Source organism: Carlito syrichta, unplaced genomic scaffold (assembly GCF_000164805.1).
Source record: "Carlito syrichta isolate Samal-C Ts95f unplaced genomic scaffold, Tarsius_syrichta-2.0.1 Scaffold91568, whole genome shotgun sequence".
Lineage (NCBI taxonomy): Eukaryota > Metazoa > Chordata > Mammalia > Primates > Tarsiidae > Carlito > Carlito syrichta.
In genome coordinates this window covers 49,221-75,300 of record NW_007035664.1, presented here as the reverse complement: position 1 = coordinate 75,300, position 26,080 = coordinate 49,221, and the positions used below count along the sequence as shown (strand labels likewise).

General features: G+C 44.7%; 1 protein-coding gene and 1 pseudogene across 1 annotated transcript in view; one reads left to right on the top strand and one right to left on the bottom strand.

Moving 5' to 3' along the window:
- Window positions 1-25,503, bottom strand: part of PDPN (podoplanin) — a 31,162-nt gene extending 5,659 nt beyond the window's left edge. Inside the window, exons 1-2 of the mRNA XM_008059550.2 lie at window positions 25,389-25,503; window positions 1,843-1,979 (exon numbers count right to left, since the gene is read on the bottom strand). Of these exons, the coding sequence (XP_008057741.1) occupies window positions 1,843-1,979; window positions 25,389-25,455 (204 nt within the window). The 5' untranslated portion in view covers window positions 25,456-25,503. The remainder of the gene's footprint in view (window positions 1-1,842; window positions 1,980-25,388) is intronic.
- LOC103261976 lies at window positions 10,916-13,374 on the top strand (annotated as a pseudogene).
- Window positions 25,504-26,080: the final 577 nt, after the last annotated feature.

Here is a 26,080-nt window from a genome sequence, read left to right as displayed (position 1 = left end):
AATATGGCATATACATGCAATAGAATATGACTCAGTTTCAAAAATTCAAAACATGCTGATACCTACTACAGTATGGATGGACCCTGAGGACATCATGGTAAGTGACATAAGCCAGTCACAAAAGGCAAACACTGTCTAATTCCACTTATGTGAGGTATTTGAATAGTCAAATTCAAAGACAGAAAGTAGAATTTGCCAGTGGAATTGTATTTGTGATGAGTTATTATTTAATGGATGGAGTTTTGTGAGTCAGAGTCTCACTCTGTCACCTAGGCTGAAGTGCAGTGGCACGATCGTGGCCACCACAGCCTCAGTCTACTCGGAAGGCTAAGGCGGAAGGATCGCCAGAGCGCAGCAGATCAATGCTGGGGTGGCCATGAGTGTGCCAATGCACTTCAGCCTAGGTGATGGAGTGAGACTCCAACTCAAAAAAAAAAAAAAAAAAAAAAAGAATAGGAGAGCAGACAGACAGTTATCAACTGAGTAGGCATCACTGTATTCCAATAAAACTTTATGCACAAAAACAATCAGTGGGCCAAATCCTGGTGGGCACTTTGCTGACCTCAGGGCTAGAGGGTAACTCCTGGTAAATGAGGTGGGGGAAGGGTGATGGTGAGTACTTTGGGGGTACTTTGAGATGATATTGACCTTGAGAATGAGAAAAAGTCAACTGTAGGAAAATCTAGGTAGAGAAAAATCTAGGTATATTCTAGGTAGAGAAAACAAAAGCTTAAGTTGGAACAAGCTTGGTGTGTTCAAAGATTAGAAAGGCCGACATGGCTGAAATACAGAAAGTGATGGAGACGGTGACACGTCTTTGTTCTGATGCCAACGAAATTATGGGATCCTCAAGGGCTGAGGGTGTGGCTTGCTGACCTCAATCCCTCCCAGCGACTGACATCTTGTCTTGCCTATGGCAGACATGAAAGACATTAATAAGTTAATTAAAATTAAGTTAGGAATGTGTCAGTTGAGAGCCTTCACAGTCTATACCCGTGTGATCTGTGGACCAGTTTTAGTCCATATTTGTTACCCATCTATGATGAGATTTTATTGAGAATACATATTTAGAAACTTTATAGTAATGACATTACCACAACATTCAAGAAGACCTACTATATTGAAAATTGAGAAGCCCTACTCTCAAATCACCTGTAATCAGCACATCAGCTACCAGTTCCCTAGTGCAGTTAAGTTCTCACTTCATGCTGTCGACACGTTCTTGGAAATAGCGACTGTAAGTGAAACAACTTATAATGAAATCAATTGTTTTTCTCATTGGCATTATAACGACCTGCTGTATGTCATTTTGCTTACAGGTGCAGTTTCCAAGAATCTATTGACAACTTTGAGGACTTACTGTAGTTTTTGTTGTGAGCTACATACATAACTATTTCTTGGTATGGTGGCTCATGCCGATTTCACATATAGATATATACTTTATATATATTTAAAGTATGTTCAAGCCAGGCATGGTGGCTCACACCTATAATCCCAGCACTTTGGGAGGTGAAGGTGAGAGTATTGCCTGAGTCCAGGGGGTTGAAACCAGCCTGGTCAACTTGGCAGGCAGGACCTCGTCTCTACAATAAAAAATATATATATATATTAGCTGGGCATGGTGGCACACGCGTATGGTCCTAGTTACTTAGAAGGCTGAGGTGGATCACCTAAGCCTAGCAGATCGAGGCTGCAGTGACCATGAGTGTGTCACGGCACTCCAGCTTGGGCAACAGTGTGATTCCAACACAAAAAAGAAGAAAAAAAAAGTTTGTATATACCATATCCCTGCATGTGATCATATGCCTATGGGGCAAATTCCTCCCTTCCCAGGACAATCACCAGAGTTGTCATGCCAGGAGAATTGTAGAACTCTTCATGGGCTCCTGGGGTCACCAAATCATCTTCTGCACCTTGGGGCAAGGTGCTCTCTTGCCCACCTGGAGTCACAAGGTCATCTTCTGGCCCCAAGGTGTTAGCTGAAGAAGAAAGACTGAATTAAGGCTTAAGGCAGAAATTGGATGAGCAGAACTAACTAGCCAGCTACAATCAGATTATTTTTTTCCTTACATTTCTTTTCGAGAATTTTATTTTATTTTGGTCATTATTCTGGCTTACCCACAGTGCCAGGAACCAAACCGCACTCCTGGCAGCATCCCAGCATATACAATAGCCTGTTTTTCTTTGATGCAAAGCGAAGAAGATAGAAACACAAAAAGGTAGTAGAATCAGTCTCATTTGGGGTCCCACTAGGCAACCTGAACAGGGGGATGCACATTTTTCCTTTTCAATAAGAAACCAGAATCTTCCTGGTGCCATTTCACACGCTGAATTAGAGCATTTGGATTAACAGAATATCATCTAGACCTTATACATTTTTTTTTTTTTTTTTTAGAATTTAGAATTCTGGAAAGATTTCTAAATATACCCATTTCCAGGCTCCATGCAAACCTACTGTGTCACAATGGCCAAAATTGGGATCTCTGTCTTTTGAAAATCAACTTCTCTCTCCACTTAATTTTGAGTTTGCTGTCCACTTGGATGATTGCAACTGTAGGTTTTGACCACAGACCTCATAGATTACATAGAATTCAACTTTTTTTTTTTTTTGAGTAGGAGTCTCACTCTTTCACCCAGGCTGAAGTACAGTGGCACACTCATAGCCACCGTAGCCTCGACCTACTGGGCTCAGGCAATCCTTCCATGTCAGACTTCCAAGTAGCTGGAACTACAGGCATGTGCCACCACACCTGGCACCTATTTTTGGATTTATTGTAGAGACAAGGTCTTGCCAAGTTGCCCAAGCTGGTCTTAAACCTGTGGGCTCTAGCAATCCTCTCACCTCGGCCTCTCAAAGTACTGGGATTACAGGTGTGAGCCATTGCACCTGGCTAGAATTCAACTTCTTATTTTATACTTGGGGTTACTATCTATAGGGAAGGGTAAGTAATATATTTAGGGATACCCTCCATTCTTAGTATACTGCGAGCTCAACTAACGAAACCCCACTCTCACTGGTCCTGGCTTTTCTGCATTCATATTTGAACAAATGACCAGCCATGCCAATGAGAAATGATTCAATGAGAAACAGAATAGGGGACGTGTGGAGTGGACTAGTAGGCTGAATTCCACTTTGGGGAAAATGCGGATGACAGCGTCCTCTTCTTCAACCTCTGTTGCAATGATCCAGTCATGACTGTGCCAAGCATCATCTCTAAACTCAACAAATAACCCTTTTCATGGGTTAAAAATCTGACTCATTGGCCATGGGCTTCCTCCTCAGACTTGAGTAGCTCTGGAAATTCCATGACTAAATACAGTTGCGACATAAGCAAGAGTACACATCCCAGGAGCAAGGGGATGCTTGGAGGCTTCTTTGTGTAATTAAAGAGCAGATGTTTATTTATATCTAGGCAGCCCTCACATTCTCAATCCAATCCTTGCCTGAAGATACCTTATTTTCCCCTCTGCTTAGCCGGCTCAGCCCGAGGCACAGCTATAAATATTTAATCCTAACTTCTTTGCTGATGCCCAGAGGGAGGAAGCCTCCCAAGTGAATTTGCTTGTTCTATGAGCCTGCTCTTTGATTCTAGAGCCGTAATCTAGTTGGGATGGCTTTTGATGAGCTACCTGGAAGCATATGCATTTATTTTTTATGGGGGTGGGGGGGCGGGGGGGGGGTTGAAAAGGCTTTTACCAGTTAGGAATAACTGAATACCTCAGTGCATGCAAATGCCTTGCCTCCCCTCAAGGCTTTTTGCTGGGGCAGGGGTGGGGATTAGTGATTGGATCCCATAAGAATTTATGGCTGTGCTATAGGCAAATGTTTAACATATCTATGGAACTGAAGGGGAAATATCTCTTTGCCAGGCTCACAGTCCTTAATAGAAAACCAAGCATCCCACTTTCTTTGCTCCCTCCTCTGGTTTGAACTTAGTTAACAAATCATCAGTTTTTTAAATGTTTTCTGGAGTTGTTCAGCAAAATCACTTACTATAAGGCACATCTAATTTAAAACAAGACAACCTTTGATTTAAAAAAAAATAAATCAAGCACTGAAAGAAATTAGTTTGAATTCTTTCATAGAAAGCTCAGTTCATTGAAAGTGTAACTTGATAAAAATTCCTTCTTGTTCGTTTCCACTCATGGCCCACACAGCCAAGTACTAAAACCGCCCTGAATAGACAAAGGGTGTTTTATGAATGACAGTCAAGATTAAGATGCGTGTCTTTTGTCTCACTGCCCTGGCATTCTTTTTGCTCCATGGGAAAGTTGATCTTTAACAAGAGATCTTCAAACTGTCCCTCTTAGCATCTTGGCTGAAGGCTTCCCTGGGTGAAGAGTTCCTCTCAGAGGCCAGCTGTCCAGTTTCCAACCAGCATGTGATGTCCTTTTCCCTTTATTCATGAAATTCAAATCATGTATTGCTGCCTTCACCTTTCAATTCTTTTTGTCCCTCCTAAAACACGTGTACGTGCAGACACACATGAGCAAACATACATGCAAGGATGAACATATATGTGCACACACATACAGCAATTTATATAAACACAGAGTCATGAACTTGCAGTCACATAAACCAATACCCACAGCAGGGCATCTTGGGTCAGTTCTGGTGCAGAGCAGCCTCGACCTCCTGGGTTTAAGTGATCTTGCCACCTTAGCCTCCCAAGTAGTTGGGACTACAGATAATTTTTTTTTTTTTTGCTTGTTTGTTTGTAGAGGCATGATCTTGCTATGTTGCCCTGGGCTCAAGCAATCCTCTCTGGCCTCCCAAAGTGCTGGGATTACAAGTGTGAGCCACTGTACCTGGCCTTGTGGTTATTCTTAAAAAAGCCAGGTCATGGCTGGGCGCGGTGGCTCAAACCTGTAATCCTAGCACTTTGGGAGGCCGAGGTAACCAGACAGGGAAACATGGCGAGCCCTCATCTCTACAATAAATCAAAAAATTAGCTGGGCATGGTGGCACATGCCTATAGCTCCAGCTACTTGGAAGGCTGAGGCGGAAGATCACCTGAGCCCAGCAGATCAAGGTTGAGGTGGCTGTGAGCAGCATGTCACTGTACTCCAGCCTGGGAGACAGTGAGACTCCAATGCAAAAAGAAAAAAGAAAGCTAGGTCAAAGTTCGTACTACCTATAAGAAGATGATTTGATAGATCAATTTTCCCTTTAGTTTAATTTTAAGAATTGAAGCATGCTTATTCATATGAAATTACCAATTATAAATAATTTTTATCTTTGCATTAAAATCTAATATCTCCAAAAAATTATTCTAGATTGCACACACTATGGAATGGCATTTCTTTAAGCATATTTTAGAGTTTAGAAGCAGCATTAAATTAGGTTGTTATTGTAACTATTGTAATAGTCCCAAATTCTTGGTAAAAAAAATGTTTTGAATAAGTGTTTTCAATGTTTTGGCTTTATTTACATTTCTTTTGCTTTGTGGTGGTGAGCTTGTCCACCTGTCTCTTGGCCATTCAGATAGTCTTCTTTTGTGAATACTTTTCTCTTATGGCATTCTATCTTGTTAAGTGCTCTTTATGTCTTAAGAATATATTCTTTGAAGCCAGATGCAGTAGTTCATGCCTGTAATCCCAGTACTATGGGTGGCAGAGGCAAGAGGATTGCCTGGGTCCAAGTTCAAGACCAGCCTGGGCAACTTGGTGAGACCTCATCTCTACAATAAATTTAAAAATTAGCCAAGTATGGTGGCACATGCCTATAGTTCCAGCTACTTGGCAGGCTGAAGCAGAAGGATTGCCTGAGCTCAGCAGGTCAAGGCTGCGATGGCAGTAAGCATGCCATTACACTCTAACCTGGGTGACAGACTAGACACTGCAGATATCTTTTTTTACTAGTTGGCATGTGCATCTGTCTTTTGCAAATGGCAAGCTGTCAGTAATCAAAACTTCTTAAGCTTATTTCCTCCCTTTGACCTCACACTCACAAACCCTTCCTCAAGATCACAGAAATATTCACTCAGCTATTCCTTACGGTTTTGCTCTTACATGTAATATTTGTTTGTCTTACATTTATTTTGAAGTATTATGTACATAGGAACACAATTTGATCCCCTCCAAAAGAGGAGATCGTCCCAATAATTCCTCTTTTCTCCACTGCTTCTAAATGAGCTCTCATTGAGACAAATCTCTTCTTTCAAATACTGTGTCATATTTACAAGAGACTTTCAGCATAAGAACAGCCTAAATGGTCTGGACACTGCCGACTGACCCTCTCTCATGGGCCCTCTGTCTGCAGACTATTCAGAACCTATCTCTAATTTTGCGCCCTCTTCGCCCTAAATCCTCTTTTCCTCCTTACATCAGTGACCACTGCTGAGTGACATCAGTGCCAAGGGTGTAGCTAGAATAAAATTGGGAGTATAGAGGGAGGAAGAATAAGAGTGGGCTACTAAAAGGTGCCGGGGGTCTTTCCAAGTTCTGGCTCTGAGGCAGGGTTGTAAGTTCTACTTAACATGGAAGACCTCATAGTAACATGGCCTCATAGCAACATCCTCTCTCACATTTGTTCAGCAATGCAGGATTTACATGTATCTTTCACCAGACTTTATTTCACAACAGCCCTGTAGGGGGATTGTGCGGCACTGCTGTCTGTCCCCACATAACAGACATGGAAACTGAGGTTGACAAAGGCTCTTCTTGACCAAATTTTTGTCAGGCTTCTCTTCTCAATTAGCCCTCAGTCTTGGGCTTGTGTTTCTGTTTCTGCAGAGTTTTAGCAAGAAACCTGCTAAGTGAATTTAGAGAGAATATCTTGATCTGTGACCCTTGATCTGTGATATATCCCCCACCTTTGATACTTAGACTGCCTTTAACAAGAATCTTGTTGGGCCAGTTGAGTAACAATGCCCCCCACCCTTGTAGTGTGCCTGTCTCCTCTTGCTAATTTTTTATCCACTGACCCCCCCATTCTGCTGTTGGCTACAAATCCCCACTTGTCCTTGTGTTCAGAGTTGAACCTGATCTCTCCTCCCTATTTCGATGCCCTTCATTTAAGTAGTTTTGAATCAAGTCTTCCTTACAGTTTTAACAAGTGTCAGAAGTTAGGTGACAAGTCCTTCTGATTTGTGAGTAGACATAAAGCCAGGTGTTTTGACTGTGCACCCCACCCTTACCAACGTAGGACCAAAAAGCAGCTTTGTTTTTCCATGATGTGCTCTTCTGGCAGCTTTGGGCTAACACGCCCGATGCCTCCCTCCATCCTTCCTTCCTCTCTTCTGCCCCTTCTTCGTCATTTTCCCGTTAAGTATATTCCTGGTTGCCAGAAGCAATTGCTTCCTCTGGCATCTCACTGCCTTCTATGAAATCCTACCTTGTTAGAATCTTCCAGTCTTATTTAGTGACCAACAATCTTGACTTCCTCAAATGTGTCTCCTACTAGGAAAAATCTAGGAGACTCTAAAGTCTTAGAGGGGACCAATGAAAAGGAAGATGGGATCGGCTTTAAAAGGATATATTCTTTGAGCAACAGCTCTCTCTCTCCTCTTGGCTGCATGAGTTAAGACAGCAGCAAAAATAAATAAATAAATGAAGACTAGAGCCCTCACGAGTTCACCTCTTTGTCCTCAGCTCCATCCCCCCGACACATATTCCTGCCACAGATATTTACTGAGCCCCTACTATGGACTGGCCTCATTCTGAGCACTAGAGACTGGGAATGGAAAGACATGGTATCTACTCTCAAGGACTTGAGTCCTGTTGGCATGTGGTGGGTGGGGCGGGCTCACAAGAAACAACAAGCAAGGAAAACACCAAGACCATATTCCCTCGCTCTCTGCTCAAAGGGCACTTTCTAGGACCACTCAACTGCTCACATACGTGAGTTCTTATTTCCACTGAGTTATTTATACACCGATTGTTTGTTCCACTAGAACATAAGCTCCGTAAAGCCTGCTTTTTTTTTTTTTTGATTGGAAAATATAGTTTATTTAGAAAGTAAATTAAAGAGAAGGAGAGGAAAGATTCACCTCAAGGTAGGGGAGGAGACCAACGGCAGAAAAACATGGTGACCATAGCTCAAAGAACACATGGCCCAGCCAGTAAAGTCTGCTTTACTGGAGTTGAATGAATGAGTTCCAGGAAGAGGAAGAGCTGGCGCTAACTAACCCTGAATCCCAAAAGAAGCCTGGGGCACTGCCCGCTCAGGAGGGTACTCAGTGTGGCTGGAGCATAGTGGGTGAGGAACAGAAAGAGATGAGAATTGGGAGGTATGGAGGGCCGGTCTGGCAGAACTGTGCAAGAACGGGGTTTCAACTTCTCTTGGAGTGTGAAAGAAAGTCAGGAGATGCTGAGTATGGGGGTGACTCACTTGATTCCCAGAAGCCAATCTAGACCCAAGAGAGCCAATGGAGTGTGTGTATCAGGGAAGATGCCAGGATCAGACTGACTAAGGCAGGCAATGAGACTCTTTCTGTCATCCAGGTGAGAGTGAGTAGTGCTTGTACCAGGATGATGGCAGGGAAAAGGGAAAGAACAGGACAGGTAATGGGCAGAAGCATTTGAAGTCATTACCCACCGACAATCAGAAATAAATGCAAAACCCCAGCAAATTCATTTTACCATCTCTTACAGCTCTGTTGACAAATGACTTTTAGGGCAGAAATAGATCTACTTACTACAGTAGGCTGCCCGTGTGATGCTGAGTTTTGTTTTGTTTTTGTTGTTGTTGTTTGGTAGAGACAGAGTTTTGCTATGTGACCCAGGCTGGTCTCAAACTCCTGGACTCAAGCAATCCTCCGGCCTCGACCTCCCAAAGTGTTGGGATTACAGGCATGAGGATGCCAAGGTTTTTACCAATGAGGATTCCATCTTGTTCTTGTTGTTGTGTTTTAGGGTTTTTTTTTTGTTGTTTTATTTTTTTGAGTCAGAGTCTCACTCTGTCACCCAGGCTGGAGTACAGTGGCATGCTCATGGTCACCATATCCTCGACCTGCTGGGCTCAGGTGATCCATCCACCTCAGCCTTCCAAGTAGTTGGAACTACAGGCATATGCCACCATGCCCAGCTAATTTTTTGATTTATTGTAGAGACAAGGTTTCGCCATGTTGCTCAGATTAGTCTCAAACCTCTCGCCTCCACTCCTCAAACTGCTGAGATTATAGGCATGAGCCGCTGTGCCTGGCTCCATCTTGTTTTATTAAAATAGTCATAGAAGTCCATCCTCTACATCCAAGTTTAGCTAAAGACCCTCCGCTCCGTTTTCATATCCATGTGAGGGAGAAGTTCCTTCCACTCAGATTTCTGCTGACCTAATCTGACAGCTGGAGAAGCAGTTTCAACAGTTTCAACAGCATTTTATCTTGAAACGGTAAATTTGATTGTTAAAGTTAACAAGATACAGGCTGAGTCATCCTTAGGGTTTTCAAAGAAAACCTGGAGTGTTAGTCAACAGATGAAAGCAGTCTTTCATGTTGTGTGGTGTCTTCTAGCCTGGCTTGGATTGCTCTGGTATCCAAATGCACAAATACGCCTTTGTAGATAGATAACTAAATAGCTCAGAATGACTTTTGTGGCTGTTGAGAATTTTTTAAACAACATATCAGAAAGTTCTAGTTTTCACCTATAGGACAACCTATAGATAATAACTAAAAAAAAAAGCTTAGCACCCCTCTGCCAATTACATTTTATTATGCCTTTGAGGGGATGTCAGAATGCCTATTTGAAAAACACCCACTTCTCTTCCTTTGCCCAGACACAGAGTTTTGCATATTTTTCTACCATGTCTCAAACCTGTGCCCAGAGCCAGAAAATAAGCACGCTCTAAACTGTAGAGAGGTGCTGACCTCCAATGTTTCCCAGCACTTTGCCAACCACCGTGGAGGTCACTGAGATGTCCACATCTTTGTGCAGTCCTTCAGCTCAGTTCAAAAATTTCCAAACATAGCCATCTGCTGACGCATCCCTTGGTCACCATGAAGTGGGTTTCAGCAACCTGAAGAAAGGCATCAGTTTCTATCAATCACATCTTTACCCATCGCACCCCATAGGCTGGCCCACCTTCTGACCTAGTGTTGAAGCCTGTCTTTGGAATACTGAGGTTTCATCTCTGGCCGTACCACCCTGAACGCACCTGATCTTGCCTGGAATATTGACACAGCCACTACCCTTTGAAGCTTCAAAGCTCCTTTGCACAAAGAAAACCATTCCCTAACCCAGAGCCTGGTACCCTCAACTCCTGGCAGACACTGGGTGTGGTCAACATAATCACTGATGTGGCCAATGGGCTTGTCCCCCCATCACCCTTCCATGGATCCTGGTAAATTGCTTACTGGATCAAAAGTCTGGTCCTGGAAAATCCAGACAACTGTTCATTAATCTAGGTAGCTCCTAGAAGGCTTTGGTCTGCCTGCCACTCTTCACCACAGAAATGCACATCATGAATTTTCCTCCAGGCTATCTAAAGCCCACGCTGCTCCATATGGTAGGTATTTAGTAGATGTTTGCTGAGTGACTGTGTAAGTACATTTACAGTCAGGTAGATAATTCCTTTTAACTTACCCTCTGGATTATAATATCCCTGCCAATGTCCACTAGCTTCACCCCAGTTGTTAAATACCTTCCTCCCCAATGAAGGGGACAGCATGGCTAAAGACAGAACACCACCTGTGAGGATGAACTCCATGGCCCTGCCATTTGCGTTTTCACGAGGGGCGGCATATCCGCGCACTGTGGCATGTCTAATCAGCCCCTGCAGGCCGAGACCAGGGAGGTGATGAGACTTGACTGTAAACTGTCGGCACTGGGGATGGGCACCTCTTCCATAAAATTTAAGAGAACCATGTCAAAGCTGAGGAGCTCAGATAACTGTCACTAGTTCTTCTGAAGATATCAGGAAAAATCTAACATGTTAAGATTTGGAGTAGTGTTCCCTGGCTCAAAGGGGAAGGCCAATATGCACAATGCCCCTAAGTTTTCGCTGGGCTCTGAGTGGGGTGGCCCCTTTGGGTCACTTCCCAAAGCTGAGGGCAGCATTTTGAAAGTTTCTGCAGCTGAACTGGACAATAAAGAAGAGGGGCCAATGACAGTTAGGGAAGTAATTTCTTTTTTTTTTTTTTGAGTTGGAGTCTCTCAGTCTGTCACCCAGACTGGAGTGCAGTGGCCGCTCTTGGCCACCGCAGCCTTGACCTGCTGGGCTCCGGTGACCCTTCTGCCTCAGCCTTCCAAGTAGCTGGAACTACAGGCACGTGCTACCACACCCGGCTAATTTTTGCTCTTATTGTAGAGATGAGGTCTCACCAAGTTGCCCAGGCGGGTCTTGAACCCGCGGGCTCAGGCAATCCTCTCACCTCAGCCTCCCAAAGAACAGGATTATAGGCTGAGCCACGGAGCCCAGCAGGGAATCAATTTTCATTTCAATAGCGAGTTCACATTTAGTCACTGGGCAGAAAGAGGGAATAGGGCATGAGATCCCTATGACATAATACCAGGCCTCCCAACAAGGTCAGCCTCTCCCCAATTTGTTTTTTGAAAGTAGGATTTATTAAGAGGACAGAAAAGCTCCCATAGTGGGAGGGGACCCGAAGGGGTTGCCCAACTTTGAAGAGAAAAAGAAACTAAGACCACCTGTGTACCTTTCACAGACTTTTGCAATGAATCTCTATGACTATCCATGAGATGAGTTTTTGTTTTTTTATTTTAAAGACGTGGGGTACAATTCAGGATTAGGTACAGAAGTGGTCATCGTACAGGTAAAAGCTTGGGCTTCCCTTTGATCCCCACTTTGCCTGGTTTGAGATCAGGTACCCTTATTGATATTGTGTCTTCACCTCCCCATACCTTGGCGGTATCCCACTACTGCCAATCCCTTTCTTATAGTATTATGGTAAATGTTCAGTGTCCGCTTATGAGTGAGAGCATGTGGTACTCTGTTCTTTGTTTCTGTGATAGATCACTGAGTATTATAAACTCTAAATTCACTCAAGTTGCTGTGCAGTCCCTATGTTTGTCTTTCTTTATGGCTGCATTGCATTCTATCATATATATGTACCACGTTTTAAAAAATCCAGCCCAATTTCGATGGGCAGCATGGTTGGTTCCAAGTTTTTGCTATTGTGAATAATGTTGCAATAAACATTCATGTGCAGGTATCATTTTGGTAGAATTATTTGAGTTCCTCCGGGTATATTTTCAGTAGGGGGATTGCTGGGTCATATGGAAGGTCGATTCCTAGTTCTTTTAGAAATTGCCACACTATTTTCCATAGAGGTTGAAATAGTTTGCTCTCCTATCAGCAGTGTAGAAGCGTTCCTGAGATGAGTATTTTAATAGCCACTAAGATTTACTCAATTTATAGAAGAATGTGCAGAATGTGGTCCCCACACAAACTAGTTAGTTTTTCAGTTGAGATGGTGAAGCTGAGAGACTAAGTAAACGGTCCATGAAAGCGGCAAGTAGCAAAGAAGATGTCAGGATCTATTAGATTCTCGAAGACGTCGGGATATGTGAGATTCCCGAACTGACACCCCTAGCCACCCTGTCTTGCAGCCTTTACTTTCTACTCCTTAAAGAAAGGGCTGGGAATGAGAGGCGAGCAAGACTGGTGCTGGGGCTTCCTCTCCCGGAGGAGCAGCAAGAGGAAAGGGTTAGCCATGTCATCCTTGATCAAAAAAGGCAATCAGCACTGCAAAAGCCCCAGGGGCCATTGGTTCCCACAGTCAAGCTGTGTTAGTTGACAGGACCCTCTACATTTCAAGACAGATTGGCATGGACACTTCAAGTGGACAGCTTGTGCCAGGAGGGGTAATGGAAGAAGCTAAACAAACTCTTAAAAAGATGGGTGAGGCTGGGCACAGAGGTTCACACCCATAATCCCAGCACTTTGGGAGACCCGAGGTGAGAGGATTGTCTGAGCTCACTGGTTTGAGACCAGCCTGGGCAACTTGGTGAGACCTCATCCCCACAATATAACCAGAAAATTAGCCAGGCATGGTGGCGCATACCTGTATTTCCAGCTACTTGGAAGGCTGAGATGGAAGGATCACCTGAGCCCAGCAGGTCGAGGCTGTGGTGGCCATCAGCATGCCACTTCACTCCAGCCTGGGCAACAGATTGAGACTCCAACACACACACACACACACACACACACACACACACACACACAAACACTCACACACACAGAAACACAAAGGGTGAAATTCTGAAAACTGCAGGCTGTGCCTTTACTAACATGGTAAAAACAATGGTTTTGTTGGCTGACATAAATGACTTCAACCCTGTTGATGAAATCTACAAATAGGATTGCAAGAGTAGTTTTCCTGCGAGAGCTGCTTGCCAGAGGCTGCTGATTACCCCAAAGGAGGCCGAGTTGAACTTGAAACTGTAGCTGTCCAAGGACTTCTCACAACAGCATGACTATAAGTGGGGCCAGTGTTGTTTAGTCTGAAATTTTTAACATTTTAATTTTTACAATTGATGTAGCATCTTAATTCACATCTTAATTTTCACAGATCCCAATGTCTTTGGGAATCTGATAGATGAAAGTATAAATTTGACTAAAATATCTAAATTTAGGGACATACCAGGACAACGGTATGAGCCGAGCCCGGCTTGAAAATTTTTCTAATGAAAAAAAAAAAGACATGCAGATATAAATAAATAAATAGTTCAGGTATGGTGGTTCAAGCCTATAATCCCAGGACTTTGGGAGGCTGAGGTGAGAGGATTGCCTGAGCCCATGGGTTCAAGACCAGCCTGGGCAACTTGGTGAGACCTCATCTCCACAATAAATAAAAAAAAATTAGCCAGGCATGGTGGCTCATGCCTGTAGTTCCAACTACTTGAAAGGCTGAGATGGAAGGGTCACCTGAGCCCAGCAGATCGAGGCTGCGGTAGCTGTGAGCATGCCACTGCATTCCAGCCTGGGCGACAGGGTGAGACTTCAACTCAATAAACAAACAAACAAACAAACAAGTGGCTAGGGTAGACTGAGGAGCTCTGATGTGGCTTCTGCAGGAGACTGAGGCTGGGCTGTCAAGGACACCTGCTGGTTCATCCTTGAACTCCCTTACCACCCTTTCAAACCCTACCTCCTTCTTGCTATCCAGGTTAAATCCCCTTCCTTCAGTGCCATCTCAAGTTGCCAGGAGAAAGTGAACCCCTCTAAACTAGAATAGGACTTGATAACACTCCCCCATCAGCATCTCTAAGGTTCTCATGGGCAGTATCCCATCCTGCTCTAAGTTTATGACCCAGACATTAGCAGGTCTCTGCTGGCTGAATGAACAGATGAATAGCATTCACTTTTCAGGAGTCACAGGAGTGAATACAATTTGCTTACTTACTCCCAAGCACCAACGGGGATCAGAACTCCTCAGTGTTCAAACTAGAGGCTGTTTTTTGGTCACAACCCCAACCAAGATTACTCAACCTGGGGAGACGTTTCACTCTTGACCAAGAGCAGAATGTTCTCAGTCCAAGAGGAAATGAGTTCACAATTTTGTAGACTGGAATCACACCTCTGTAATAACTTTTCTGGAACTCAGCTGGGGCTGGAGTCATGCATGAAAGGGAGGACCGCTTAGTACTTGAGTCACCCAAGGACAAAAACCTGCATTAGAAGTGTTGCCCGAGGCCAGAGCATCTCAGTGGGGTGGTGGGGTTTTTGGGAAACACTGGACATCTGCTTTGAAACAGAATGGAAACCTGACCTTCTGATTCACTAGGGCTGTCAGCTGAGCAGGCCCTGATTCTGCAAGAGTGAGAAAAGAAACCCCTTTGGATCTGACCTCACTGTCCACCCATGCAGCTCAGACAGTCCAGCTGTGACCCCAGGAGGATGAGGCTTGCAGGAATGTGCAGAATGTGGCTGTTTCCAATCACTTCCCTTAGCCTTGATCTTAAGCCTGGTTTGGGAGTTTGAAGTGTGCCTTGGTAGATTTAAAAAAAATAGTTGTTATTGGCTAGGAGGATCTCTTCTGTCCTTCCTTGCCATCTTTCTCCCTTTGATCTAATGTGTTGGAAATTCAGGCAGCAAACTTCATCTCCAGGGCTTATCTCTGATGTTACGTTAGTTGACCATCTCCACAAATACTCAGACACATCAAACTGAGTATCTTGCTATTACCTCAAACTCACGTATCAAAAACAGAGCACATAAATGCCTACTGCCTCTTGCCAAGTTGTCTCCTAACATCTTATCCCTCCTATCTGATTTTTATATTTCTATCATCTGTTTTCTTTGTCTTCTCTCCTCCTGTTTCTTCCCTCTTCTTTCTGCCAAACTATTACTATATGCCTACCATGTGTTCCTTTAAGTGCTCTCAAGGGGCAAGAGATGTACACAAATTATTAAAATACAATAATGAGAACAGTCAAATAAATCTTGATAAAGAACAAAGGAGGCCCCATACTTCCTGATTTCAAAACTTACTATAAGGCTACAGTAAACAAGATTGTGTAAAACTGGCATAAGGAGATACATGTAGATCAATGGAATAGGATTGAGAGTCCAGAAATAAACTTAATGGGCAATTGATTTTTGATAAATGTGCCAAGATAATTAAGTGAGGAAAGAATAATCTTTTCAACAAATGGTGCTGGGCAACTGGATATCCACACGCAAAAGAATGGAGTTGAACCTCAGCTGCATAGCACATACAGAAATCAACCCTAGATGATTTGAAGACCTGAACATCAAAGCTACAACTAAGAGAGTAAATCTTTGTAAGCTTGGATTTGGTAATAGCTTCCTAAGTGACTCCAACAGTACAAGCAACAACAACAAATAGAGATAAACTGAATGTCACCAAAAATTTTTTAAATTATACTTCAGTGGTCACTATCAAGAAATCAAAAAGACAACTCAATCTACAGAATGAAAAGGCTGCAATCCACATATTTGATAAGGGTCTATTATCTGGAATATATGAAGAATGCTTTCAATCAACAATAAAGACAGCCCCATTTCAAAATGGACAAAGGATTTAAACAGACATTTCTCCAAAACTGTACAAATGACTAACAACCACATGAAAAGATGTTCAGTATCATTTGTGTCATTAGGTAAATACAAATCAAAACTACATTGAGGCCAGGCATGGTGGTTCGTGCCAGTAATCCCAGCACTTCAGGAGGTAGAGGCCAGAGGAGTGCCTGAGCCCAGGGGTTCAAGACCACCCTGGGCAATTTGGCGACAGCTCATCTCTATGATAAAAAATTAGTCAGGTGTGGTGTTGTGCACCTGTGGTTCCAACTACTTGGAAGGCTGAGACAAAAGGATTGCCTGAGCCCAGCAGGTCGAGGCTGCAGTGGCCGTGATCATGCAACTACACTCTAGCCTGTGTGGCACAGTGAGACTCTGACTCAAAAACACTACAGTGAGATGCCACTTCATACTCATTAAGATGATCATTGTTTGAATACATACATATAGACACACAAGTGTTGATGAGGATGTGAATTAATGGAAGACCATGCATTGTTGATGGAAATACAAATGGTACAGCCACTTTGGAAAACATCATGGCAGGTCCTTAAAAAGTTAAACATAGAGCCTGGTGCAGTGGCTCATGCTTATAATCCCAGCACTTTGGGAGGCTGAGGTGAGAGGATTGCCTGAGCCCAGTGGTTCAAGACCAGCCTGGACAACTTGGTGAGAGACCTTGTCTCTACAATAAATCAAAAAATTAGCCAGGCGTGGTAGCATGTGCCTGCAGCTCTAGAAGGCTGAGGTGGAAGGATCACCTGAGCCTAGCAGGTCGAGGCTGCGATGGCCATGAGCATGTCACTGCACTCCAGCCTGGGCGATAGAGTGAGACTCCGATTAAAAAAAAAAAAGTTAAACATAGAGTTACCGTATGATCCCCAATTCCACTTCTAGGTGTATGTCTAAGAGAAAGGAAAACATATGTCCATACAAAGACCTGTACATGTATATTCACAGCAGAATTATTCATGATGGCCCTGTCTTTGTATGTGTTCATTCCTGTAAAGGAATACCTGAGGTTGGGTAGGTAACAAAGACAAGAGGTTTACTTGGCTCATGGTTCTACATACTGTACATGAAGCATGGCACCAGGATCCAGTGAGGGTTTCAGGAAGCTTCCACCCATGATGGAAGGAAAAAGTGGAAGGAGGAAAGGGAAATGAAGGGGGAAAGGAAGTTGGCACAGAGAGGTCATATGAGGCCAGGCATGGTGGTTCATGCCAGTAATTCCAGCACTTCAGGAGGTGGAGGCCAGAGGAGTGCCTGAGCCCAGGGCTTCAAGACTACTCTGGGCAATTTGGCGGCAGCTCATCTCTATGAGGACAGTGGGGAGGGAGCTGTCAGGCTTTTTTCAACAACCAGCTCTCTCAGAACTGAGTGAGAACTCTCTCATTATCTCTAGGTTAAGACCAAGCCATTCACCAGGGATTTTCCCCCATGACCCAAATACCTCCCCATCAGGCCCCTCCTCCAACGTGAGGATCAAATGTCAACCTGAGATTTGGAAAGGACAAATAACCCAAATTATATCCCAACCATAGCAAGCCCCAAAGTGAAAACAACTCAAATGTCCATCAACTGGTGAATGGATAAACAAAATGTGGTATAACCATACAATGTAACAGTAATCAGTTGTAAAAAAAAAAAGAATAAAATTCTGATACATACTACAATAGAGATGAATCTTGAAAGCATCACACTAAGTAAAAGAAACCAGACATCGAAAGTCACATATTGTATTACTCCATTGGTATAAAATACCCAGAATAAACAAATCTGTAAGTACAGAAAGCAGCTAGGTGATTCCAGGGGTTGAGGGAAGGAGGAGGAGTGGGAGTGACTACTCCTGATTTGGGGTTTTTGGGCAGGAGGGTGGAGAAAGTGTTCTAAAATGGGCAACATGATAGCGGCACAACTCTGTGATTATACTAAAAACTACGGAATTGTTTGTCTTTAAAAGGGTTAACTTGAAGGTATATGAATTACATATCCATAAAAAAACTTTAACACAGTGATGAGTGTTGTAATAGGTGAATAATAAAAAAATCAGGAAATAAAGGATAAGAGATTAAAAAAAATACTGAGCTGCAAGTCTTTGCTATTATTATTCCTCCAAATCTGGTCTCATTTCTCTCTTCTGCTGTCACTACACTTATGTCTCTTTACCTCCTAACTCACTACCCACCCCTAGACTGGTCCCACAAACTAGATTCAGTCTCCTACGGCTCCAGATTTTCTGATGACCACTGTTCATAACCCACTCCAATCCCATTCTGTTATTGCCTACAGAAAAAGGCAGCCTGTCTCTCCCACTCACATCTGTCTCCCCACTTTCCTGCCACAGTCCAACTTAACCTCCACCCACTGACTCCAGTCATGTTTTTGCTCAAGTTGTTTCTTCTACCTGGATTGCCCTTCTCTGCCACCTGTTCCAACCAACCCCACCAGTTTTCACAGCCAAGATCAAGTCTCATCTTACCCACAGGCTTTTTTCCAGCTTCTCCCAGCCACAAGAATCTCTCTCATCTCCAAACTTCCAACAACATATAATGCCATGTGCCGCTCAGGACGTGCCTTGGACGTGCCTTACCCTGCTGCCTCATGTTCTTTCTGCATATACGATATACACCTGCCCATCTTGCTTTCCTTTGTGAGCTGTGATCACACCTCATGCTTCCTCTCTAACTTAATGATGTATGTGTTCTATAAGTGCTTAAGGAGCCAGGGACAGTGTCCTTCCATTCGGTTCGAAAGTATTCTAAAATGGGCAACATGATAGCTGCACATCTCTGTGACTATATTGCCCAGCTATCATGTTGCCCATTTTCGAACACTTTGGTACACACACAATCAACCAGAATTATTGATTACCCCAGTGGCTCAGTGCTGGTCTCCCTCTTACTGCCTGGAGCACTTTGTGGCTCTACCTCTCTAGACAGAGGTCAAGAGCACATCTTCCTCTGGAAAAATGATTAACCTTTTGACATATATATATATATATATATATATATATATATATATTTTTTTTTTTTTTTTTGCTGCATGAAATGTGAAATCCAGTGAGATAAAGCTAAACCTAGTAAAGCAAAATTAAATGTGAAATGGCATGAAATTCCATTTCATTTTTGTTTGTTAACAAAACAAAATTAACACACTGACTCCATACATACATAGCTGGTTGTTTAGTTGAGTGATTGAGAGTAAGGGTTCTAGAGTTGAACTGCCTGGGTTTGAGCCTCCCTGCTGTCATTTACTGCCTGTAGGTTATTTAACCTTGCAGAGCTCTTTGAGGATTGCCATGAATCAGGGGTTGTAACTGGTTGACAGGTGCTAAGCGCTCAGTAAATGTTATATCATTGCTGCTATTCATTCAGAATCTAGATCCCTTCACTTTACAGATTCACATTTAACTTTAAGGGGTGTGATCTGGCTCAGATCAAACTGTTTCATACGAGCCAAACTCACAAGAGGCCAGGAAATCACATCGTTCATCTAGAATGGGAAATAGTTTTCCAGTGCTTTGTACACATATTGGCTATCCAAGATATGCCCTTCTCAGAAGCAAAATGCCTGAGATGCTGTTTGGTCTATTTAAATAAAACAAAAGCAAACCAGGCATGGTGGATCACGCTGGTAATCCCAGCACTTTGGGAGGCTGAGGTAAGAGGACTGCCTGAGCCCAAGGGTTCAAGACCAGCCTGGGCAACTTGATGAGACCTCATCTCTATAGTAAATCAAGAAAAATTAGCTGGGCATGGTGGTGCATGCCTGTAGTTCCAGATATTTGGAAGGCTGAGCGAAAGAATCGCCTGAACCCGGCAGGTGGAGGCTGTGAGCATGTCACTGCACTCTTGCCTGGGTGACAGAGTGAGACCCTGACTCAAGAATAAATAAATAATAAAAAGCAAAGGGCGGAGCTGTTGGATGAAATATAATACATTTCCAGACTGTGATAGAACAGAGATGTCTGATTCATCATAGAATCACCTTGACTGAGAGCAGAATGTCCATGACCACCAGGTATGATATCTGATAAGTAGAGATGATGTTAGCCTTGTTTCTCACTATCTGACTCACACAGCAGCTGTTCAATAAATACTTATTAAATCAATGAACTCCTTGGGCAGGGCAGGTGTAAGAAATCCTTGTTCTTTTCTCCCTTTCTAGATTCTAGACAAAATGACTTCCCTTCTCTTTGGGACAGGACACTGTTTATCGGATCACAGATTTTCTCTTATTGGGAAATACCCTGTTCTCATCAATAATACATTTACAAATCTTCTAGCATGCCCCTTCTCTGCTTCCCCTGTACACTCTATGTAACTGGCATTCATTCCCTTGCCTTCTGGTAACATTAACAATGGTGATTATTACCCTGGTGGCTCAGTGTTGGTCTCCCTCTGCTGCCTCGAGCACTTTGTGGCTCTGCCCCTGTGGACAGAGGTCAAGAACACATCTTCCTCTGAAAAGGTGATTATCTTTTGGTAGATTTTTTTTTTCTTGCATGAAATTTAGCGTTGCCTAGCAATGTTCGTTTTCAGCAGTTGGCCAAATTTGCAGGTCTCTCCCTGAACTTAGCTTGATTTACCTCCAAGGACAAATCCATTTCCTTTGAGCAATTCTCAAGGCATAGACCCTCAGCCAGATGGAAGAAGAAAAAAAAAAAAGGCAAGCCTGTCTACCTCTTTCTGCTGATGTTTAAGGGAGTTTGCCATCAGCTGGCCAACTGCCAACAGACTGGCTGACGGGTGTTGGGGTTAGACTTGTGGGAAGAAAACAGCCACCTTGTTTTCCCTCTTTGTATGCATTTGGCAGAATTCCAGTTGTTCCCTAAGCGAACTCTATCTAGTAGCCCTTGGATAAAATGCCTAATCACTAATTCTTTGCCCAAAAAGTTTTAAGAAACCAGCAGAGAAAGGACACAAAACTTCAATCAAGAGGATTTGTAAGTTGGGCTCAGTTTCCTGAGCCCAGGAGTTTGAGAACAGCCTGAGCAGCATAGCAAGATCCCATCTCAAAATAAATAAATAAATAAATAAAATAAAATGAAGAGGTGTATCTCTTGCCCATTCTGTGAGAATTTTAAAGTCTAGTAACTGTTCGCTAGACTTTGGAAGTACCCCCAGCATCTTCCATCATTTGGTTCTCTTCCACCAAAATGTTCACACTGGATATTTCCCTGAGAGGCAGGAAAAGTTAGCAAGGCATTCTTAGAGATCCTCAGGTGGCCGAAAAAGTTAGCAAGGCATTCTTAGAGATCCTTACAGGATCTTACTCAGATTCAAGTGAGCTTCAAGTTCTCTCTCCCTCCTCATCCTCCCCCGTCATATTTTCACAAGTTGTAACCTGGCATGTCTGCTCTGAGAAGCCAGAAATATGACAAATATTCAGATAAGCCAGTGGAATTTAAAGTGCAGGTTCATTGCTCTGCTAGGAAGGACTGACTGTAGAGCACACTTTACCGTTTGAGGTGTGCCTCTCTCAGAAGGGTAGTAGTCTTCAGTCCTGCATCCAGCAACATACCAAGAATTCAGGAGATGCTTAACAATTATTTGCAGAATGAATTAATGAATCCTATTTCCATGTACTGTGACAATTTCATTATTTTTTTTTTTTTGAGTCAGTGTCTCACTCTGTTGCCCAGGCTGGAATGCAGTGACATGCTCTTGGCCACCACTGCCTCGACCTGCTGGGCTCAGGTGATCCTTCTGCCTCAGCCTTCCAAGTAGCTGGAACCTCAGGCACACGTCACTACACCTGGCTATTTAAAAAAAATTTTTTTTGAGTTGGAGTCTCACTCTGTCGCCCAGGTGGGAGTGCAGTGGCACACTCATGGTCAGTGCAGCATCGACCTGTGGACTCCTGTCATTCTTCCACCTCAGCCTTCTAAGTAGCCAGAACTACAGGTGTGCACTACCACACTTGGCTAATTTTTTGATTTATTATAGAGATGAGGTCTCACTAAGTTGTTAAGTTTATTTATTTATTGTAGATAATAGGTCTTTCCATGCTGCCCAGGCTGGTCTCGAACCTGTGGGCTCAGGCAATCTTCTCACATCCCAAAGTACTGGGATTATAGGCATGAGCCACTGCACCTGGCTGTCGATTTCATTCTTAAAGGCTTACTTAATGTAAAGGAATTTTTATATCTTTAGAAAATTTTTGCTTTTATGTTTAAAGGGCTTAAAGTGAAGTTAATCTTGAATTTCAAAGTTCAACCTCTGGCGTTTTTATGGTAGAGTAGTGTAGTAAAAAGATCTTGAGGTTTTTAGTTAGACCCATTTTGAAACCCAGTTTTGGCATATTCTGAGATAATAGTGTATAATTTACAGGAGTGGAGACAACTAAAAGAGGTACCAGAGGACATTCCTAGCACGTGGTGGGGGATGGGAATGAGAGGAAGGTGGTATTCTTTCTTCTTGGCCGGACCATCCACCATCATGCCAAGGCTTGGGGTCTTTGTAATTCTGTGGTATAGAGTCACTTGTGTGCTGCTCATTTTACAGAAGGAAGGAATTCAGCCCTCTTAGCTATGTCTAGACTTAGCTTTCTCTTGCCCGAACACATTCTGTAAAATGTGCTTTTCTATATTGAATGCTACTTTGGATCTTATACACCGTGTAACATGAGGGCCTCCCTCACGAAACCTCTAACAGACCTGATCTTTATTAAATGCTTCAGTGAGACAAAACTCTCAGCAACTCTTGCTGCTCTCAGGGCTTCCAGAACTGGCATGAGTTTCGGGGAAATCACAGGGAAATTTGTGAGCCGCATGATTAATCCTGGGTGAACTGGTCCCGGAAAAGCACATGTGGATTAGCAACAAGCAGCAACTTGCAGAACTGCACAAAATAAACTGTCTAATGGAGGGGTCCAGAGTAAGGGTAGAGGAAAACGCCAGATGCGTGGCTAACAGACCTCCTTAGAATCCACTAATATCCAAAGAGATGACACAGGGGACCAGATCAGAAAACTGAACCAGATTATAACCCTAGCTGAGGGAAACGCAGTGGGGCTGTGGGGCCAGGGTCCTCGAAGCAGGATAATAAAATTCATCACCATAATTACCCCCCAGCCCAGCTCCCCAACAGGAGCCAACAACGGCTCAGCTCAATGAAGTTATTCATCCATATTCAAGTTGCTTCACTCATTATTCTCAGACAAAAACCCTGCTGGGCCTCTGTTTCTTGTGGGCAGCCGGCCCTCAGCGTCCGCCCTCAGCCAGTATACCCCCCACCTCCCTCCTGTTTGCCACCTGGGCGGGGCTTCTTTCTTTAGCAGTCCAATGGTGTTTTTTTTCCAGATGAGATTTAATGCTACCTTAGAGGAGTACTTTTGACATTAGGGAGCTGGCTTAAGATAATTACAGTGAAGGCTTCCCTGGGTAAAAACAGAGGATGCTCCCCAGTCTCTGTCTTTCTTTAGCAGGGCTGGGACGTGGCTCAGGTTGGGGGCCTCCCTCCCTTTGCACTGGTGGGCACAAAACGGTGTCATCTGCACACTGTCTCGCCAAAAAGGAAATACAGAACTGTATAATTCCGGTGGAAAGAGAAGTTGCCAAGATAGGGCTACCACGAATAGCCCGGGGCCCTGTAAAAATCACACAGATATAAATCCAGTTTGGTAAATATCACACTGGCCATTTCCCTGTAAAAAGAATTGCTCCAGCCTTTCGCAGCAGACAGCCCAGTCCAGACCAGTACACTCTATCATTTCCCTCTGGCTGTGTGGATTTGTGGAAGCTGCGGTTGGGTGCACCCCTCCCGCATACCACCCCCTCTCTAGGGGTCCCTCTGGGCCTGCCCTACCTGTATCCTCAATTTGGAAAACCTAAGGGTTTACTCTTCAGAGCATGTCTCAGCAACTTCCAGCCTCAAAGATCACTAGTTAGCTTACAATACCTCCAACATTTAGTGAACAACTACTATGTGCCAGCTGTTGTTTTGGCCCTGAGCCCTGAGAATCAAGACTGGATGAATCTATGTCCTCTGGAAAAGCAAATAAGGTCAGATGTTAATGGAGACCACCAACACAGCAACCAGGCAGAAAGGCAAGGTGGGAGAAGGACAAAGAGGAGGGAAGATGTGGACATGGGTTGATCAAGTACAAGTCTAATGAGGCCGGGTGCAGTGCTCACACCTGTAGTTCCAGCAATTTGAGAGACTGAGGCAAGAAGATTGCTTGAGCCCAAGAGTTCAAGACCAGCTTGAGCAACATAGCAAAATCGCATCTCTACAAAAAAGAAAAAAAGGCCGGGCGCAGTGGCTCATGCCTATAATCCTACCGTTTTGGGAGACTGAGGTGAGAGGATTGCCTGAGCTCATGGTTCGAGTCCAGCCTGGGCAACTTGGCGAGACCTCATCTCTACGATAAATCAAAAATTAGCCAGGCATGGTGGCACATGCTTGTACTTGGAAGGCTGAGGCATAAGGATCACCTGAGCCCAGCAGGTCGAGGCTGCAGTGACCGTGAACAGCGTGCCACTACACTTCAGTATGGGCTATAGAGTGAGACTGGCTCAAAACAAAACACAAAACAGAAACAAGAAAAAAAGAAAAAGAAAAACCCTAGCCCAGCGAGGTGGCCTGTGCTTATAGTCCCAATCCCAACTACTTTGGAGGCTGAGTCTCAAAGATTGTCTGAGCCCAAGAGGTAGAGGCTGCGACTCCAGTCTGGGCGACAGAGTGAGACCCTGACTCAAAAATAATAGTAATAATACTAAAGTCTAAGGAGTCACCGACACTAACTCAGTCATTGATGCGGCTGTCCAAGTCCAACACATGGCCCCAAACCCACTGCAACATTCATGTTCCTGAACGATCCTCCCTTCACTTAGGGGACTCAGAAGCCTCCACTTCGATGGCTTTCCAAACACACGATCCTACCTACAAGGGACGGAAGGCCTCTTCAAGCGCCATGATGGGGTCCTGAGAGTGTCCAACAGGCTGGCGCACGGGGCCCAAGACCGGGCAGTCCCAAGGGAGACCAAGGCCACTGCAGCGGGGGCAACCCTCCTCCCGGTCGCGACCCTGCCCAATGCCTCCCCCCCCGTCCCTATCCTGTGGGGCCAGGTACTCCTGGAGCGTGAGCATGTCTCCAACACACGCCCCATGGAAAGCCCAGTCCTTCTGGCCAGTGAGCGGTGCTCCGCGCTGTTATCCTCACCTGCTGACCCGAGGGGACTCCCTTCTGCTCCCCACCCCGTGGAATCCGGGGCTCCCCCGGACACACGCGCTCAGCCGCGTGCTTGGGACCCGGCCCCCGCGGAGCCACCGCTCCCGCCCCCAACCCCCCCGGTGCTGAGCCACCTCGCCGGGCACACACACCCGCAGCTCCCCGCGCTCTCCTGGCCAACCTCAGGCACCGGGCCCGGGCGCTCCAGCAAGTGTCCGCTCGCCTGTCCCGGCAGCAACCGCAGGAAGCCGCTCGCGCCGGGTCTTACCTGCCTGTGCCAGGACCCAGACCGATGCGCTTCCCAAGACCCAGAGCAGAACCGGCGCCTTCCACATCTTCCCGGCGGACTCGATCTCCTGGGGGGCCGAGCAGCGAGTTTCGGTGCTGGGGGAAGATCAGAAAGTTCTGCAGCCACGGGCCGGGCCCGGAGGAGCGCGAGGTGGGTGCCCGAGCGCAGGAGAAGCCCCGGCGGGAAGGAGACCGGCCCTCTGCGAGCCAACTTGGCAGCTGCGAACTTGGGCAGCGGAGTCAGCATTTATCTCCCCTGACGGGGGCGGGGAGCGGGGTCGGCCGTAAGGTGGTCTCGGGCCCCGCGCGCTGGGCCCGCCCTCGGGCTCTGTTTGGCCAGCGCCAGAGCGATGATCTCAGGCTGGGTTTAAAGTTACAGGGCCGCAGCTGCGGGGCCCCCAACCCTGGCAAAATGGGCTTTTTATCCTGGCCAACAGCAGGAGGGAAAAGGTCTGCGTGCAACAGCGGTTTTGCCCTTTTTTTTAAAAAACGGAAATTATGTTTATTATTTTGTTTTTTAAGAGGAAGGCACCAAGACACGTTTTTCTTGTTATGGGCTGAGTGGAGAAGTGTTCTTTGTGTGGCCGGTAGTTTTAGAACCAAGCATGAGATTGTTCTTGTAAATATTGAATTTGATGCCTTAAAAAAAAAAAAGTTGGCCGTCATCTGGGT